At 49.6% G+C, this 19,181-nt stretch overlaps 1 protein-coding gene across 1 annotated transcript in view; it reads right to left on the bottom strand.

Moving 5' to 3' along the window:
* gask1a (golgi associated kinase 1A) overlaps nt 1–16,640 on the bottom strand; it is a 61,217-nt gene extending 44,577 nt beyond the window's left edge. The window contains exon 1 of the mRNA XM_085993697.1: nt 16,155–16,640. Coding sequence (XP_085849823.1) covers nt 16,155–16,157 — 3 coding nt within the window. The 5' untranslated portion in view covers nt 16,158–16,640. The remainder of the gene's footprint in view (nt 1–16,154) is intronic.
* Between the last annotated feature and the right edge of the window lie 2,541 nt (nt 16,641–19,181).

Genomic DNA, 19,181 nt, shown 5'->3' with positions numbered 1-19,181 from the left:
AAACAACAAAACATAAAAATGGAGTTGATAACGCAAAATAAGCGGCAACTACATAGAATGTACAGCACAGAAACAGGCCATTCGGCCCAACTGGTCTGTGCCGGTGTTTACGCTCCACATGAGCCTCCTCCCACCCTAATTCATCTCACCCTATTAACATAAGTTTCTATTCCTTTCCCCCTCATGTATTTATCTAGCCTCCCCTTAAATGCATCTATGCCGGTCACCTCAACTACTCCCAGTTGAGCAACGCCTCAATTTTAAAATCCTTGGCCCAGAAATTCCCTACCTTACCACTACGAGTTACTGCCGCAATCCTGGCAAAAAATGACGGCCGCCACTCTAACACCCTTCTTTGGCGCCGGACTCGGCGGCTGCCATTTTGGTGATGGCCTCAGCGCTGCCGATAGCAGAGCTGGCCCTGGAGATGCAAATATGGAGAGCATGATGTCAGTCGACAAACTTGGACCTTAGCGCTGAGTTTAGCGCTAGGTCCTAAGCTCGCTCTTAAAAGCGAGCATGCAGCAGACTGACAGAGACGACGGCAGCACTTCTTAAAGGGACATGCACATCTTTCAGCTAAGTTTGCATTTAAGCTTCTGGACTGGATATTTTATATTTTATTGAAGTAGTGGCTTGGTGCAATGCATGTCAACAGTTTTTTTTGAAGTGTGCAGGGAGTGCTGCTGAATGCTTGCATGGCCTCGGATGGTAAAGGAAGGCCTCTGAGAAGACAGAAAATGCTGGAAATACTCAGCAGGTCCGGCAGCATCTGTGGTGAGAGGAAGAGAGTTCACATCTCAGGTCAAGATGCTGCCTGACCTGCTGAGCATTTACAGAATTTTATGCTTTCATTTCAGATTTAGAGCATCCGCTCACAAGAGGGAAGAGGAAGACGCAGAAGAGAAAGACGCAGAAGTGGAAGAAGCAGAAGAGGAGGAAGCAGGAGGAAGGATGCAACCCAGACAGCCCCTTTCTGGCCTGGATATCCAGGATGGAATCATCCGCCTGCGGTACCAGTGACCACAACTCCAATTTCCCTTTCAACATTTGCTCCACACCTTCCCTTCCCTCTGTTACTGCATCCTCTTGGCCACAATGTTGAAATAAAGGCCACCACAAAGCAAACTTTCCAATCCAACTTTATACATCTATCCATCCAATATGACATCAAGAAATCAACTCATCACCCGTATGCATTCCCTTAGTGACTGTCTTGTGTGTGCCTTTGCCTATCCTACTGATGTCACGCAGTGCTAACCCAGCATGGCTAGTGGAAGGCTACTGACTTTCAGTGGGGAACTCTGCAAATGGCCTTGCTGGTCGACCTTGAGGAGCTGGTGGCTGGGAGTGTGAAATCGAGTAACGGTGTTTCTTCTTCTTCTTCACTCTCCTCTCCCTCTTCATGGTCAACCACTGGCTAGGCAGGCTGCATTTCTTGGGTGTGTGAAATGAGGAAGGCACAAGAGTGGAGTTATGGTGAGGGGAGGGTGGGAATGCAAGAGGTGCATGCGAGAAGGAGGATAACGTATGGGGATACCAGCATCTTGCATCCTTTCAGTCCCACTGCTGGCCAAGGGCTCAGCCATGCCCCTGCCAAGAATGGCCTGCACCGTCTCCTCTGTGAGGGTGAGGTGAAGCTAGGAATGGGACGTGTTCCTCGTGTTTGGTACAGATTGTTGGTAGGTGAGTGATTGGGGTGGGGGGAGTCGTGCATTGAGAAGTGCGCGAGACTAGTGGTGCAGTTGGCAGGAGACGGCTTTTGAAGATGCATTCACTGACCTTGACCACTGGTCTGAGGTCACGAAGATTCTTTGGGCACTGGAGCCAGGTGATGGGGGCGACACTGCTGGCAGTGATGGCCTCAGTGATCTGGTCCCACATCATTCTTTCTGGAGGGGCCTCCTGGCCCCTGTGGGTAGAGGCCCCCTCTTGCAGTGTTGACCCCCTGCCCCTTCCCTGGCTTGCTGGGCCATTTGTGTTTGTGCTGAAGCACTTTTCCCTTTTTTTTTAGGTGCGGAGGGCAAGTCAGCTTCAAGAGCTGAAGACTGCCATTTGGGAATTCTTTTTAATGTTTTTTTTTCAGAAGGCAGTTGAGCTGTAAGGGCTAAAAACTGCCTATTTTTAAATGATTTTTATTTTTTTCATTCTAGAATGCAGTTTCCCTTTAAGGGACGGAACTGCTTTCTGATATGACAGCCTTGCTTTTAAGAATGCTGTTCTTGCTGCAATGACGCTCGGACCACGCTACCTTGGGCGTCCTTCCAGGACTTACGCATGGTGGCATAGTGGTTAGCACTGTTGCCTCACAGCGCCAGGGACCCGGGTTCGAATCCGGCCTCAGGTGACTGTCTGTGTGGAGTTTGCACATTCTCCCCGTGTTTGCGTGGGTTTCCTCCGGTTTCCTCCCACAGTCCAAAGATGTGCGGGTTAGGTTGATTGGCTATGATAAATTGACCCTTAGTGTTAGGGGGATTAAATATGTGGGGATAGGGTGGGATATGTGTTGGTGTAGGGGTTACGGGGATCGGGTGGGATATGTGTCGATGCAGGCTCGATGGGCCAAAATGGCCTCTATCTGCATTGTGGGGGTTTCTGTGAAAAATGGCCTTGCGTGGTAAGTTTAGTGCTGGGCTAATGTTAATTAGCAACCAGCATCAATTTACCGGTCCTGCCAGCGCCATCTATTTTGGCGGGTGGCAGTTAGCTCCGGCCCGCGGTGGCACCGGCAGGTTTTTAGCAATCTCCAATTTCTAGGCCAATGCTTTCAAATCCCTCCATGGCTTCAGACCTCCCTATCTCTGTAATTTCTTCCAGCCCTGCAGTCCCCCGAGATCTCTGCGCTCCACCAATTCTGGCCTCTTGAACATCCCCGATTTTAATTGCTCCACCATTGGTGTCCATGCCTTCAGCTGTCTAGGCCGTAAGCTCTGGAATTCCCTCCCTAAGCCTCTCTTTTCTACTTTAAGACGCTTCTTAATACCTACCTCTTTGACCAAGCTTTTGGTCATTTGCCCTAATATCTCCTTATATGGCTCGGTGTCAAATATTGTTTTGATAATACTCCTGTAAAGCACCTTGGGACATTTTACTATGTTAAAGGTGCTATATAAATACAAGTTGTTGTTGTTGTTGTGGTAGTAAGTTCCACATTCTAACCACTCTCTGGATTTACTCCCACTGTTCACGAATGAGATCTTGTTCTAAAATTTCAACATCAGTAGTTGGACACTGTTGTCTTTAACAAAATAGTTTTGAGTAGTTGAGGCAACTCCTCATGATGGCAAGACATCCACTGCTGCTCTTATTACCTAAGCGACTGGTATTAACAGAGGCCCGTAAATAGTTTTCAGGACAAATTGCCACCTGAGGAAATAAAATTTCAGAAACAACCTCGAGAATGTTATTTGAAATAGTCCCATGGAGAAAAATGCTAAGCATCAAGTGAGACTTTTAAACTGCAGGCGTTGGGGGATCAGGAGCCAATGCAGGTTGGCAAGGAAACTGGGTGAGCAGGGCCCGGTGGAGGATAGGATACAGGCAGCAGAGTTTTGGATGAGCTGGAGTTTATGGAGGGTAGCAGATAGGAGATTGGCCAAGAGAGCGTTGGAATAGTCAAGCCTAGAGCTGACAGAGGCATGGATGAGGGTTTCAGCGGCAGATGGGCGGAGACAGGGGCGGAGATGGGCGATGTTATGGAGGTGGAAGTAGGCGGTCGTTATCATGGATTGGATATGGGCTCGGAAGCTCAGCTCAGGGTTGAATAGGATGCCAAGAGTCCAAACAGTCTGGTTCAGCCTGAGGCAATGGGGATGAAATCAGTGGTAAGGGTACGGAGTGCATAGCGGGGACAAAACGATGTCTCCAGTCTTCCCAATGGTTAACCAAAGTAAAATCTCAGCTGCCTTTTGTCTCCACGGGCCTATTACCATCTCATCTGGCTTCGAATACCTTTTATTGTCTCTTTTACTTCTTTTGTTCGATCGCAGTCTTGCCTTCGATCTATTATATTTTCTTTCCAGTTGTGAAGAAGGGTTTCGACCCGAAACGTCAACTCAAATTTCTCTCCACGGATGTTGCCTGACCTGCTGAGTTTTTCCAGTATTTTCTGTTGTTATTCTGGATATCGGACAAGCAGTTTGACAATATATGGGCAATGGAGAGGTCAAGAGAAGTGATGGAGAGGTAGAGCAGCGTGTCGTCAGTGTACATGTGGAAGCTGACGTCATGTTTGCAGACGAAACCACTGAAAGGCAGCATGTAAATGAGGAGACCAAGGATAAATCCTTGGGGAACTCTGGAGGCAACGGTGCGGGGTAGAAAGAGAAGCCATTGCTGGAGATGCTCTACTTACGATCGGATAGGTAAGAGTGGGACAAAGTGAGGGCAGTTCCACAGAGCCGGGCAACAGAGGAATGCCATTGGAGGAGGAGGATGATGTGGTTGACTGTATCAAAGGATGCAGAGAGGTCGAGGACAAGGAGGGAAGATGCACCACAGTCACAGTCTCAGAGGATATCATTTGTGACTTTGGTTAGGGCTGTTTCTAGGCTGTGTCTAGAGATGGAAACCTGATTGGAGAAATTCAAACGTGGAGTTGCAAGAAAGATGGGCACAGATTTGGGAGGCGACAACAGGTTCAAGAACGTTGGAGAGGAAAGGAAGGTTGGAGATGGTGTGATAGTTTGCAAGGACAGAAGGGTCAAGGGTGGGTTTTTTGAGGAAAGGGGTGATGAGGGTGGATTTGGCAGAGGAGAATGAGAATCGATAGCGCTTGCTGTGGTCCAGCCAGAGCTGTCGATGGATGGCTAAACCAGTTGTGCGCCAAATCCGCGCCCCTTGGACTTGTGGGAACAACAATGAGGCCATACCATGGAATAATACCAATTATTCCCCCTCTCCAAGATGGCACATTCACTGCCACATTATCATCTACATCACGGCCATGATTTGGCAGCACTTACACAATGAAAGTAGACGTTTACAGCGCATTGGAGGCCATTCGACCCATCACGTCTGTTCCATTAGAGTCAATGCGTTGGCACCCGATTTGAGAATCCCACGTTCTATAACTACAGACTCCCACCTCTTAAAAGTACATTTTTGCTCAGTGTTGTAGTTTATTAAACTTTCCTCGGTCTGCGCCCAGGATCGCTGGAGAGCAGCAAGTATCAAAAGATTGGGCTGGTTGGCGCGCACACCTGTAATCGATCCTGCCCGCTTTTCCTTCTATTAATTTAAATCAAAAGATAGTCAGGCAGATTCCTTTATAGGAATCCACTCTCTAACTGCCCCGATTTTTTGATATTTGCTGCACCAAGTAATCTAATGTGCCTGGGGGTAGACCCGGGAAAATCTTCCCTTATATGTTTTAAAAACACTATTGTTTTTATGTTTGAGTCCTTGTTTACTATTTTTCTGTCCTGTCCACTTCCTTTGCTTCGGATTAGAAGCCCAGCCAAAAACTCAAAGCACACCCATACTGAACAGAGGGGATTTGGTTCACAAGAATTCTCGGAACCTCCCGAATAAATTTCCTGAAGTCTACCTCATGTGTAACACACGTAGCACAGCTGGTAATGGGATTAGTTTAAACTCTGACATGAAGTCTTTTTATTTCTATAATTGCCTTTCACATCCTCGCAACGTCCCAAAGTGCTTTTCAGCCAATGAATTACATTTGAAGTGTTATGTAAGCAAACGCAGCAGCCAATTTGCGCAAAGCAAGCTCCCACTAACAGCAGTGAGACGAATCAAGTTGTGTTGGTGTTGGTTGAAGGATGAATGTTGGCCAGGTCATTGGCAGGGCTCCAAGCACCTCTTTAAAAAAGCACCATGGAATCTTTGGCATTCAACTGACCAGGCAGATAGGTCCTCGGTTTAACATCTCCACCAAAAGAAGGCAACTCTGGCAACGCAACACTTGCTCAGAATGGTACTTGTTAAGTCCGTGAATGATTGAGACACGGACTAGCAGGAGAGAAACAAACAAGTCTTTACTGGTGAAAGGCATAAACGAAACTAACACAACAGAGGCTCTCTAGTGCCTTTTATACAGGGGTGGTCACTGCCAGTACTGCAGTCTGAGACCAGTTATTCTCTTAAAGGTACATACACAACAATTCCTCCCCTTTTAGATAAACAGTACATAACATTCATTTAACAACTAATGATAACGAATTACAATCACAATTACTGTTGCTAGATACATTGGTTAAGTTTAAGCAATTATAAGTTCAGTCTTTGAGGAGGCTTCCTGATTCTGTCTGGATAACGCCTCTTGGGGTATCAGGTTCTTCTGGCAATGTTGAGTCGGGATCAATGTCGTTGTTTGGTTCATTTGTTTCCAATATCACCGATTCTGCGGTAGCTGCAATTGGAACGTCGATTTCATTACCAGGTGTATCAGATCGTGGTGTGGAGTTGACGTTTTCCAGTGACTCTAGAATCTGGTCAGCATGGCGTCTTACAATGCTCTCCCCAACGTCCACGGTATACATGAGAGGTCCTTGTCGTGTACAAATCGTTCCTGGCTGCCATTTCTCAGTGCGGTAGTCCCGGGCCAAAACTGGTTGACCTATCTTAAAACTCCTGGTCGGCCTTTCATTCATATTCTGAAACTGCCTGTTCTCCACATCTCTTCGGACGTTTGGCTTAACCAAATCCAAGCGGCATCGTAGTCTTCGATTGAAGAACATCATGGCTGGAGTTTGGTTGGTAACCGCATGTGTCGCATTCCAGTAGGCAAACAAGAAGTTGTCCACCTTGTGTTGTAGGGGTATATCTTCATTACACATTGCCTTGATAGCCTTCTTGAATGTTTGGACAAACCTCTCGGCCAATCCATTAGTGGCTGGATGATATGGGGCAGATGTGTAATGCTTAACACCATTGTTCTTTAAGAACCTCCGGAACTCTTCAGACACAAACTGTGGTCCATTGTCAGAGCAAATCTGTTCAGGCAGCCCATTCCTGGCGAATATGGTTCGTAAAACTGTGATAGTTTTTTCCGTGGTGGTTGAAGACATTTTTATTACCTCTGGCCACTTTGAATGTGCATCCACCGCAATTAAAAACATCGAGTCCATGAAGGGACCAGCAAAATCAATGTGCACCCTTTGCCATGGAGATGAGGGCCACTCCCATGGATGCAGAGGAGCTTGTGGTGGGGCGTTTTGGACCTTCTGGCATCCTGCACAGCTCTTGGTCATCTCTTCGATTTCTCTATCGATTCCCGGCCACCACACAAACGCTCTGGCTAAGCTCTTCATTTTTACCCCACCCAGATGACCCTCATGAAGCTCATTGAGCACTCTATCCGTCAACTTAGGTGGAATTACTACTCTGGATCCACACATCAAGGTTCCTCTGCACACTGACAGCTGTTCTCTTCTCGGCGAGAATGCTGGCAGCAGTGGTTCGCCATGTGCTGGCCATCCCTTCACCGTTAAATCATAGACCCGTGATAGTGTCGGGTCATTCCGTGTTTCCTTTTCTATGTTTGCATTCGTCACAGGGAGACATTTGACTATGGTCGAGTGGAATAACTCCATTGGATCCACTGCAAGGTCTTCTTCTTCCACCGTCGGCAACGGTAGACGTGACAATCCATCAGCATTTCCATGCTGTTTAGTTCCTTTGTACTCGATGGCATATTGGTGTGCCCCTAGGAAAAGGGACCATCTCTGCAGCCGTTGTGCTGTCATTATCGGTACGCCCTTCTGAGGGTTGAAAATGGAGACAAGAGGTTGATGATCGGTTAGTAGAGTAAATTTTTGACCGTGCAGGTAGTGATTGAACTTCTTCACCCCCCACACTAGGCTGAGGGCCTCTCTGTCAATCTGGGCGTAGTTATGCTCGGCAGAGGTTAACGAGCGTGACGCAAAAGCTATCGGCCTCTCCGAACCATCAAGGAATTTATGTGACAGTACCGCCCCAATGCCGTAGGGAGACGCATCACACGCCAGCCTGATTGGCAGTGCTGGGTTGTAGTGAGCCAATACTTCCTTTGAAGTGATTAAGTCCTTACTCTTCTGAAAAGCACGCTTACAATCATCACTCCATTTCCATGCTACCCCCGTTCGTAGCAAGGCGTTCAGTGGGTGCAGAATTGTCGACAAATTCGGCAAAAACTTATGATAGTAATTCACCAACCCGAGGAATGACCTCAGTTGCGACACATTTTCAGGCGCTGGGGCCTTAACAACCGCTTCAATTTTGTCAGGGGACTTATGTAACCCCTCTTCATCAATCACGTGGCCACAATACGATATCTGTTTCTTTAAAAATTCGCACTTGGGGCGGTTGGCTCGCAGCCCATGTTCCCGTAGTCTAGTGAGCACCTGTTCTAGGTTGTTAAGGTGTTCACTGTCATCTTCACCTGTTACAAGGATGTCGTCCAAGTAACACTGAGTCCCCGGAATCCCTTGCAGGACTTGTTCCATCGCTCTTTGCCATATCGCCGGAGCCGATGCTACTCCGAATACCAATCGATGATACTGGTAAAGACCTTTGTGAGTGTTTATCGTGAGATACTTCCTAGAGGACTCTTCAACCTCCATCTGCAAATATGCTTGTGCTAGGTCAATTTTTGTAAAACGCTTCCCTCTAGACAGTGAGGCGAAGATGTCTTCTATCCTTGGAAGAGGATATTGTACTGTGTGAAGGACAGGGTTCACCGTCACCTTGAAATCCCCACAGATGCGAATCTTCCTTGGCTCTCCGGACTTATTGCTTAACGTTTTCTTCATGACAGGAACGATGGGTGTTGCCCACTCGCTCCAGTCGACCTTAGACAACACGCCCGCCTTCTCCAGATTCTCCAGCTCTGCCTCGACGGCTGGACGAATTGCAAATGGTACCGGTCTCGCTTTGAAAAACTTGGGAACTGCATTCTCTTCTATTTTTAATGAGGCGGTTACGCCTTTAAGCGTGCCCAGTTCTTGTTGAAATACCTCTTTGGCGTTAGCTAAGATTGTTGACAATCGTCCAGGAGTGACGTCTTCATCTTTTTTACCGTCCACCGTCATTGCATGAATGGAATGCAAATCTAAGTTTATCTTCCTGATCCATTCCCGTCCCAATAACGGTGGTCCACCATTTGGCAGTATGTAGAGATACAATTTCCGTATTTTCTTGCCATTGTATTCGACAGGCACCCTTATTTTTCCTCTGGGGTATACGTTTTGCCCCGTATATGTCGTCAAGACGATGGATGTCTCTCTCAAGGGTATGTGTGAAAATAGCCGCTCATAGTCTCGTCGATTCATGACGGTTAGCGCTGATCCTGTATCCAATTCCATTTTAACTTGGGACCCTGCTATCGTGAGGGTGACCCAAATGGTTCGGTGATCCTCTTTTGCGATTACATTGTGAAGTTTGAGACAGCTTAATCTCCTGTTCTCGGATTCACTATCGCTCATCTGGTCTTCGGAACTACTGCCCGTCATCTTTTGTACTTTCTTGTACGGTTCCTTAGTAGCCTTTTTGTTGTCGCTGGTCTTCTTCCCAGACCTACAAACTCGTGCAATGTGTCCAATCTTCCCGCATTGTCTGCATATTTTGTCTTTGGACCAGCAGTCCTTCTGGTCATGGTTAGTTTTGCCGCAGCGATAACATTTTGCAAATCCCCGTGTCATTTCGTGGGTGCCGTATTCCTGTGGTTTTTGTTGAATTTCTGCAGCTCCCCTGGCTGCTGCTTCATACGATACTGCCACGCTGAAAGCCTTATCTAGCGTCAGCTCTTTTTCTGCGAGTAACTTCTTCTGTGTTCCTTCACTCAGGAGTCCACAGACAAATTTGTCCCGTAGGGTATCTGCCAGTCCTGCTCCGAACTGGCAGTGCTTTGATAGCTTGCGTAGTTCCGTAAGATACTCAGCATTGCTCTCATCTTTGTGCTGAGTTCTCCTGTGGAATTTAAATCTTTCTGCTTGATGTGCCTCAATAATTCCGAGACTCGATGTTAGCGAAAGAAAACAAGGCTTTTATTAACTTAGAAGGTAACACATAGTGGAGAGAGGTATCTTCCATCCGGAGGGCTGCAGTACTGGATATGAGGCCAGACTGAGCTTGCTTACATAGGGGCCAGGTATGGGCGGAGCCCTACACACAACACATTCCAATATACAATACAATGGTGAGGAAACGGAACTGGGGGAAGGGAAATGAAACTGAAACCGACCACAGTCACAGGCAGTGATGAATGGAATATTTCATCACATTCACCCCTTCTATAGATTTAGTCTGTTCGGGGGTTTGATAGTCCTCTGCGACCGACGTGGCTGTTGCGGTGCCGCGGGTGTCGGCTGGGTGTCCCCGGTAGCCTCCTGGGTCTCTGCCGGGGGTGCCGCCAGGGTTGTTGAAGGGGTAGTTGGTGGGGGTGCCGTTGGTCGATGTTCTTCCGGGGGTGATGAAAGAGTAGTGGGTGGGTAAGAGTTGCTGCGATCGTTGTCGCTGCTATCGCCGTGGTTGTTGTCGTTACCGGCTGGGGCGACGTCTTTTATGGACACGGTGTCCTCCCTTCCGTCGGCGTGCCGGACATATGCGTATTGGGGGTTGGCGTGGAGTAGGTACACTGGCTCCACGAGGGGGTCCGTCTTGTGGCCCCTCACATGCCTTCGCACGAATACCGGACCTGGGGTGGAGAGCCATGACGGCATGGATACGCCTGAGGTGGATTTCCGAGGAAAGACAAACATTCGTTCATGAGGCGTGGCATTAGTGGCAGTACACAATAGCGACCGTATCGAATGGAGCACATCCGAGAGGACTTCCTGCCAGCGGGAGATAGGGAGGCCCTTGGTCCTTAGAGCTAGAGTGACTGCTTTCCATACTGTCCCGTTCTCTCGCTCCACTTGGCCGTTACCCCGGGGGTTGTAGCTGGTGGTACGGCTCGTGGCGATCCCCCTGGACAGCATGTACTGGCGTAGCTCTTCACTCATGAAGGACGCCCCCCTATCCGTATGGATGTAGCTCGGCATACCGAACAGGCAGAACAGGCTGTTGAGGCATTTAATGACCGTGGCGCTGGTCATGTCTGGGCAGGGGAAGGCGAATGGGAACCGGGAGTATTCGTCCACAATGTTCAGGAAGTAAACATTGCGGTCGACGGACGGGAGGGGGCCCTTGAAATCTAAGCTGAGCCGCTCAAAGGGCCGTGTAGCTTTGATTAAGTGGGCTCTATCTGGGCGGTAGAACCGAGGCTTGCACTCAGCGCAAGTGCGGCAGTTCCTGGTCAGAGACCGAACTTCCTCAATCGAGTAGGGTAAGTTACGGGACTTTATGAAGTGGAACAGCCGCGTGACCCCTGGGTGGCAGAGGTCGTTGTGGAGGGTCTGTAGCCGATCCCCGGTGGCGCTGGCACACATCCCTCGTGAGAGGGCGTCAGGGGATTCGTTAAGGGCCCCTGGCCGGTAAATGATGTCATACTCGAAGGTGGAGAGCTCGATCCGCCACCTAAGAATCTTATCATTTTTAATCTTCCCCCTCTGTTTATTATTGAACATAAACGCTACCGACCGCTGGCCGGTAAGTAGGGTGAAGCGTTTGCCGGCTAGATAGTGGCGCCAGTGGCGCACTGCCTCCACGATGGCTTGGGCCTCCTTTTCCACGGAGGAGTGTCTGATCTCGGGCCCTTGGAGGGTCCTCGAGAAGAAAGCTATGGGCCGCCCCGCCTGGTTGAGGGTGGCCGCCAAGGCGAAGTCAGACGCATCACTTTCCACTTGAAATGGAGTGTTCTCGTCCACTGCCTGTAGCGTGGCCCGCTCAATATCCTGCTTAATGCTTTTGAAGGCGGCGTGGGCCTCAGCAGAGAGCGGAAAAGAGGATGCTTTCAAGAGGGGGCGGGCTTTGTCGGAGTAGTTGGGGACCCATTGGGAATAATACGAAAATAACCCCAGGCACCTTTTCAGGGCTTTGGGAGTGTTGGGCAGGGGCAGCTCCCGTAGGGGGCGCAATCGGTCGGGGTCTGGTCCGATTTCCCCATTCTCCACCACGCTGCCTAGTATGCAGAGGCGCGTGGTGTTGAAAACGCACTTGTCCTCGTTGTAGGTGAGGTTGAGTTTTTGTGCGGTTTCCAGGAACCTCTCGAGGTTCGAGTCGTGATCCTGCTGGTTGTGACCGCAGATGGTGACGTTGTCGAGGTAGGGGAAGGTTGCCTGCAAGTGGTGGTCATCGACCATGCGGTCCATCTCCCTCTGGAAGACCGAGACCCCATTCGTCACCCCAAAGGGGACTCTGAGGAATTGGTAGAGGCGTCCGTTCGCCTCGAAGGCGGTGTACGGGCGGTCCTCTGGTCTGATAGGGAGCTGGTGGTACGCTGACTTAAGGTCGATGGTGGAGAACACCCGGTATTGGGCGATTTGGTTCACCATTTCTGATATGCGGGGTAGCGGGTAGGCGTCTAGTTGGGTGTACCTGTTGATCGTTTGGCTATAGTCGATCACCATCCGTTTCTTCTCGCTACCCCTTACCACTACCACTTGGGCGCGCCACGGGCTGTTGCTGCGTTCAATAATGCGCTCTTTCAGGAGCCTGTCTACCTCGGTCGCGATAAACCGCCTGTCCTCCCAGCTGTACCTCCTGCTTTTGGTCGCTATTGGCCGGCAGTTAGGGGTAAGGTTCGCGAATAGCGAAGGCGGCTTTACCTTCAGGGTAGCCAAACCGCACACTGTGAGGGGCAGCTGGGACCCACCGTACTTGAGCGTGATGCTTTGGTGGTTGCACTGGAAATCCAGGCCCAAGATCACGCTCGCACATAGATTCTTCATGATTAATATTTTAAAATTATCATATACAGTTCCGTTAACGGACAATTGTACCGTGCAGTAACCCAGAATGGTCGATGTCTGGGTTTTATCAGCCATAGAGATGGTACCCTGAGTAGGGACCACCTTTAGGGAGAGTTGTTGTGCCAGTTCAGGGTGGATAAAACTCTCCGTGCTTCCACTGTCAATTAAACATTTAACCCTGCACCCGTTTACCTCGATGTCCACCATTGATTTGGATAGCGGGTGCGGCCTGGTCTGGTCCACTGTGACCGATGCCACTGTAGGGCCCTGATCGAGACAAGATGGCGTCCACGCTGTCTGCTCATAAGATGGCGGACCCCACGAGGTCGGGCAAGATGGCGTCCAAGATGGCCGCTCCCACGGCGCGCACGCGGCGGTGGCGGGTTTTCCGGCGGTTGGTTTTCCGGCGGGGTTCCCTCTGCACACCTTCCCGAAGTGCCCCTTCTTACCGCACTTAAAGCAGGTGGTGCCTTTCGCCGGGCACAGGTTTCTGGTGTGCTTTGGCTGCCCGCAGAAGTAGCAGTTGGGTCCCCGACGCGTCGCGGCTGTCGTAGGGCTTCTGGGGGGAGAGCGGGGCCCCGACGGTGTCGGGCTGCCAGGCGGGGAAGATGCCTTCCAAGATGGCGGCGCCCTTGGTGCACACGTGGCGGCGTGGACGGCGCGGGCTGAAGAGTAGGCGTCCGAGTTTCTCTGGGCCACATCCAGGGATCGCGCGGTGTCCGCAGCCTGTTTCAGGTCCAATCCCGTTTTTTCCAGCAGTCTTTGCCGGATGTAAGTGGAGCTGAGGCCTGTGATAAAGGCATCGCGAACAAGCTCGTCAGTGTACACTGCGGCTTTTACATCTCGGCACTTGCAGTCTTTGCCAAGCATTTTCAGGGTGCCTAGGAACTCCTCCACCGATTCCCCAGGTCGCTGTGCGCGAGTAGCGAGCAGATGCCTAGCATACACCTCATTCGTAGGCTGCTGGAAATGCGCCTTTAAGATGTCGCAGGCGGCCAGGTACGTGTCGGCGTCTTGGATGAGGGGGTAAACCCGGTGGCTTACCCAATTCCGCAGAATTCCGAGTTTCATACTCGCAGCGTCCGTAGCATCTTTGACGGCTGCGGAATTGTCCAGGAAGAATTCCATACACATAAACCAGTGTCCGAAGCATGCTGATGCGTCCGGAGCATGCTGATCCAAATCCAAACGTTCGGGTTTCAGGAGTTGATCCATTGTGTTGAAAAATAAGTTAATAAAATTGATGTGCCTCAATAATTCCGAGACTCGATGTTAGCGAAAGAAAACAAGGCTTTTATTAACTTAGAAGGTAACACGTAGTGGAGAGAGGTATCTTCCATCCGGAGGGCTGCAGTACTGGATATGAGGCCAAACTGAGCTTGCTTACATAGGGGCCAGGTATGGGCGGAGCCCTACACACAACACATTCCAATATACAATACAATGGTGAGGAAACGGAACTGGGGGAAGGGAAATGAAACTGAAACTGACCACAGTCACAGGCAGTGATGAATGGAATATTTCATCACACTGCTATCAACAGCGGTGCAGGGTTTCAGTGCTCCTGTAGAACAGCAACAATTTCGTTAAAACTCTTCGCCTTCGGTTTGGCTGGAGTAATCAGATCCCGCAATAGGCCGTATGTTCTAGCGCCCATTACGTTTAGCAATATTGATGCCTTTTTCCCCTCCGCTATTTCATTTGCCTCGAAATATACCTCGACTCTTTCCACATACGTGGTCCAGTCCTCTAATGTATTATCAAAAGCAGTGATACAGCCAGTCTTCGGCATCTTGCAAATCTAAAATGGCACCTCCCGCGCTTTGCCTTCTTCTCCGATTTAACAAAATGGCGCCTCCCGCGCTTTTCCTTCTTCCCCGCTGTTGTTAGCGCTGCTTTCCACAGTTTCTTGCGCGTATTCTTTTTCTTTTATTATTTTCCCATCGTGGAGCGGACCCTCTGGGACACTTCCCTCCCTCTTCTGAGGTCCGAACGCTGCCCAGCTTCGAAACACCGGCCGCGCCCTGTATGCTCCACCCTCTCTCTCTCTCCTTGCTTCCCGACTCGCTGCCCGGCCCCGTTGCAGCCCAGGAAGGATCAGAACACTACCTGCCACCAGCCCGATTAGCTGGGAAACCACGGACCGAGGAACCCAGCCTGGCTCTGGACAGTCTCTCCTGCGAGTTTTGAAATCGATGATTGACGGTCGACGCCCGTTTCTCGAGTTTCAATGGCCTATTTTTTTTTTTCTTCTGGCTCCGACCTTCAACACGTCGTCGGAGCTGCTGCTGAGTTGCAGGTAAGTTCATTTCTAACTCGTCGCCAGTGTTAAGTCCGTGAATGATTGAGACACGGACTAGCAGGAGAGAAACAAACAAGTCTTTACTGGTGAAAGGTATAAACAAAACTAACACAACAGAGGCTCTCTAGCGCCTTTTATACAGGCGTGGTCACTGCTGGTACTGCAGTCTGAGACCAGTTATTCTCTTAAGGGTACATACACAACAGTACTGAAGTGTCAGCCTAGATTAAGTGCTCAAATCCGGGAGTGGGGCTCAAACCCACAACCTTCTGCTAGCAGAGGCACCAGTACTCCCACCGAGCCAAGCTGCCACTATTATTTGGATTCTCACAATGGCACAAAGTACCTATCTACTGGAAGCAATACTATAGTGTTAGTCGTGGCTCAGTGGGTAGCACTTCCGCCTCTGGGTTAGAAGGTTGTGGGTTCATCGTCCCACTCCAGAGACTTGAGCATAAAAATCTAGGCTGACACTCCAGTGCAGTACTGAGGAAGTGCTGCACTGTCAGAGGTGCTGTCTTTCGGATGAGACATTAAACTAAGGTCCCCGTCCGCCCTCTCAGGTGGAATTAAAAGATCTCATGGCACTACTTTGAAGAAGAGCAGGGGAAATCTCCCCGATGTTCTGCTCAATATTTATCCCTCAATCGACATCACTAAAAAACAGATTATCTGGTCATTATCACATTGCTGTTTGTGGGCGCTTGCTGTGTGCAATTTGGCTGCCACGTTTCCTACATTAATTACAACAGTTTCACTTCAAAAGTACTTCATTGGCTGTAAAGAACTTTGGGACATCCTGAGGTTGTGAATGGCGTTATATAAATACACGTCTTTCTTTTACAGCACATCTTAATTTGACATTATGATATGGTTTTAACATCCCACTGTCCTCCTGCTGTGACTTGGAATGACAGTACAGCATCGGATTTCAGAGGTCCGACCCAGGTCTATGTGCTGTGAATCTTTGCCTCACTGTCACACTGATAGATTTTCTCTTGGAGACATTCTATATTTCAAATTAAATGTACAAAAGCACTTTGATAAGAGTAATGAAATCATACCATTTCTCCTCAGGAATGATGATTCTCTTGCACCTTTTGAAATATATCTTTTATATTCATGTTAAAAGTTCTTCTGCTCAATAAGGTATCTTCAGTCCGTTCCTTCATGAGGTGGTTAGCAGGGATTTCCTGCTTTTTTTCCTCTTCTGTGCAGCGGCAGCATTTTAATAAGAAACCTGAGCTAGTTTGCACTGAGCCAGTTTTATACTGGAGCCAGTCTTAATATGTGGGATATTTTTGGTCAGTACTTTTGCTTCACAGATCCTTCTGTGTTGCTTTCCATTTTTAGTAGAAAGCAGGTAACTCTCCTCTCCTGCTGCAGTGCAAAAAGTTCAGTACAAACTATTTGTTCAGTTGTCTCCGATTAAACTTACTTCTTTTGCTAAGTGCTGCTGAAGAGTAGGAAAGGACGATCAAAAGCTCCCAGCTTCGTATAAGCTCCTGTATTCCTAGAGGCTCAGCCTACTAAACATCACCCGCAGTGAACTCTATATCATTTCTAATCTACAATGAAAAGTACCAGCAGAAAGACAGTTAAAACTGTCCATCTGTCTCCTCCCCTTCTAGGGAGGCTCGTTTATGTGTGGAAGATCATTTCAAAGTAAAAGCTTTATTTCTATGTGAAGATCCACTTTACACAAGAAACGAATACTTGTAATTTTAGACAGGAAGGTGAGGTGTTTAACGAGTGGGTAGAAAAAGCAATCCATGCAAGAGATTAAATTGGCTTGGAAATTTGGCCACGGCCATTTTTGGGCACACGGCGGGCTTAGTTCACGCACCCCGCGCCTGAATGGTGTGGCCCGAGGCTCTCCAAATATTGGGCCTCGGGCCTCATTTCAATGTTCCCGGCGAAGCATCAAAAGGCCTTCGGTGAAGAGGACTCCAAGGTTGGGTCGCTGGTAGTGTCGCAGCAGCCTTCAGGTAAGTGCTGGTAGGGGTCAGGGCCTGGGTTGGGGATCAAGATGGGGATAGGGATGGGGGAATGGGTCGGGGATCGGGATGGGGTCTTGGGTCGGGGATCGGGGCATGGGTCGGGGATCGGGATGGGGGCATAGAAACATAGAAGATAGGAGCAGGAGTAGGCCATTCGGCCCCTCGAGCCTGTTCCACCATTTAATGAGATCATGGCTGATCATCCAAACTCAGTACCCTGTCCCTGCTTTCTCCCCATATCCCTTGATCCCTTTAGCCTTAAGAAATATATCCAACTCCTTCTTGAATACATTTAATGAATTGGTCTCAACTGCCTTCTGTGGTAGAGAATTCCACAGGTTCACCACTCTCTGGGTGAAGAAATTCCTCCTCATCTCAGTCCTTATCCTTAGACTCTGACCTCTGGTTCTGGACTCCCCCACCATCGTGGTCAGTGATTGGGATGGGGGCCATGGGTCGGGGATCGGGATGGGGGCATGGGTCGGGGATCGGGATATGGGTCAGGATGGGGCATGGGTCGGGGATCGGGATGGGGGCATGGGTCGGGGATCGGGATGGGGGCCATGGGTCAGGGTTCGGGATGGGGCATGGGTCGGGGATCAGGATGGGGGCATGGGTCGGGGATCGGGATATGGGTCGGGATGGGGGCATGGGTTGGGGATCGGGATGGGGGCCATGGGTCAGGGTTCGGGATGAGGCATGGGTCGGGGATCAGGATGGGGGCATGGGTCGGGGATCGGGATGGGGGCATGGGTCGGGGATTGGGATATGGGTCGGGATGGGGGCATGGGTCGGGGATCGGGATGGGGGCATGGGTCGGGGATCGGGATCGGGTCATGGGTCGGGATGGGGGCATGGGTCGGGATGGGGGCCATGGGTCGGGATGGGGGCATGGGTCGGGGATCGGGATGGGGGCATGGGTCGGGGATTGGGATGGGGGCATGGGTCGGGGATCGGGATGGGGGCATGGGTCGGGGATCGGGATGGGGGCATAGGTCAGGGATAGGGATGGGGGCATGGGTCGGGGATCTGGGGGGTTCAGTGTCGGGAATTGGGTCGGAAGCAGAGGGCAGATTGGGGTCGGGGATCAGCGGCGATGCTGGGAGGGTGGTGGTGGGGTTTGAGGGCGGGGTGGTAGGGTCAGGAGTAACAATTGGGTCCTTTAATGTGGTCCTTTAAGGCCATATGCAATGGGTCTAACACCCGCTTCAAACGTGGGTAAAGGATGCCTCTGGTCTGTCCTTGCCTAATATGGCGGGCGACGCACCTCCTGCCGGAAATGTGCGCCCGCTTCCTGCCTGCCATATTGGGGCCTTAGCAGTCTGAACAGCGCCCGAAAAACCAGCAAACGCAGACCAACTTCTCGGCCATCGTCTGAGCTGCCTTTACGTTTCAAAATTTAAAAATACAAACAATCTAAAAACAATGACCACGGGTTAACAACTTTACTGAAACAGTCATATAGCCACAACCAGCTCTCAAACAAATGTGCTGAACAGCTGCCCTATACCCCGCTGTATGCTCCCTGTAAACTTTACGATCACCAAATCTCTCCACTTATACACGGTGGGTTCCGCGACAGCTGAAAACAAACCTGAGAGCGGGGATTTTTTTCCATAAGCTTATGATCATAGGACTTTACTGGGAATTTAATCATTTCTGCACCATTTAAAAGAATCAGACTAAAGTTAGGTATTTGTTAAGAGTTTTGTAGTCAGCCAAGTCTAAGGGATAAACTCCTTACTCATAATCACAACAGGAAACTGGTTGATCTGCTGTATGAGATTCTGAAGCAAATGGTTTGTGATGAAGCAGTTTCTGATTATGCAGTAAATCATTATTCAATTATGCCAGTGTTAATTGGCTGAGTCTGTTTCCTCTCTTCCTTTGCAAAATCCTTTTGCATTTCAGTGCAACAGAATAAGCTGTGAAAGATGTTTCTAAAAATACAGGGATAACGCTATTATCGTTGGAATAAAATACTTGAGAAAAGGGGCACCGTCTTCATTACAAAAGTGCTATCCTCATTAGGTTGGCCAAATGTAAACCAAGCTCTGGAAATCACGCAATGACACATCACTGCATCATGAA

This window comes from Somniosus microcephalus, chromosome 7 (assembly GCF_052327205.1).
Source record: "Somniosus microcephalus isolate GS21.2 chromosome 7, FLI_Smic_1.0, whole genome shotgun sequence".
NCBI lineage: Eukaryota > Metazoa > Chordata > Chondrichthyes > Squaliformes > Somniosidae > Somniosus > Somniosus microcephalus.
The sequence above is the reverse complement of the archived record's forward strand: the minus strand, read 5'-3'. Positions and strand labels throughout refer to the sequence as shown.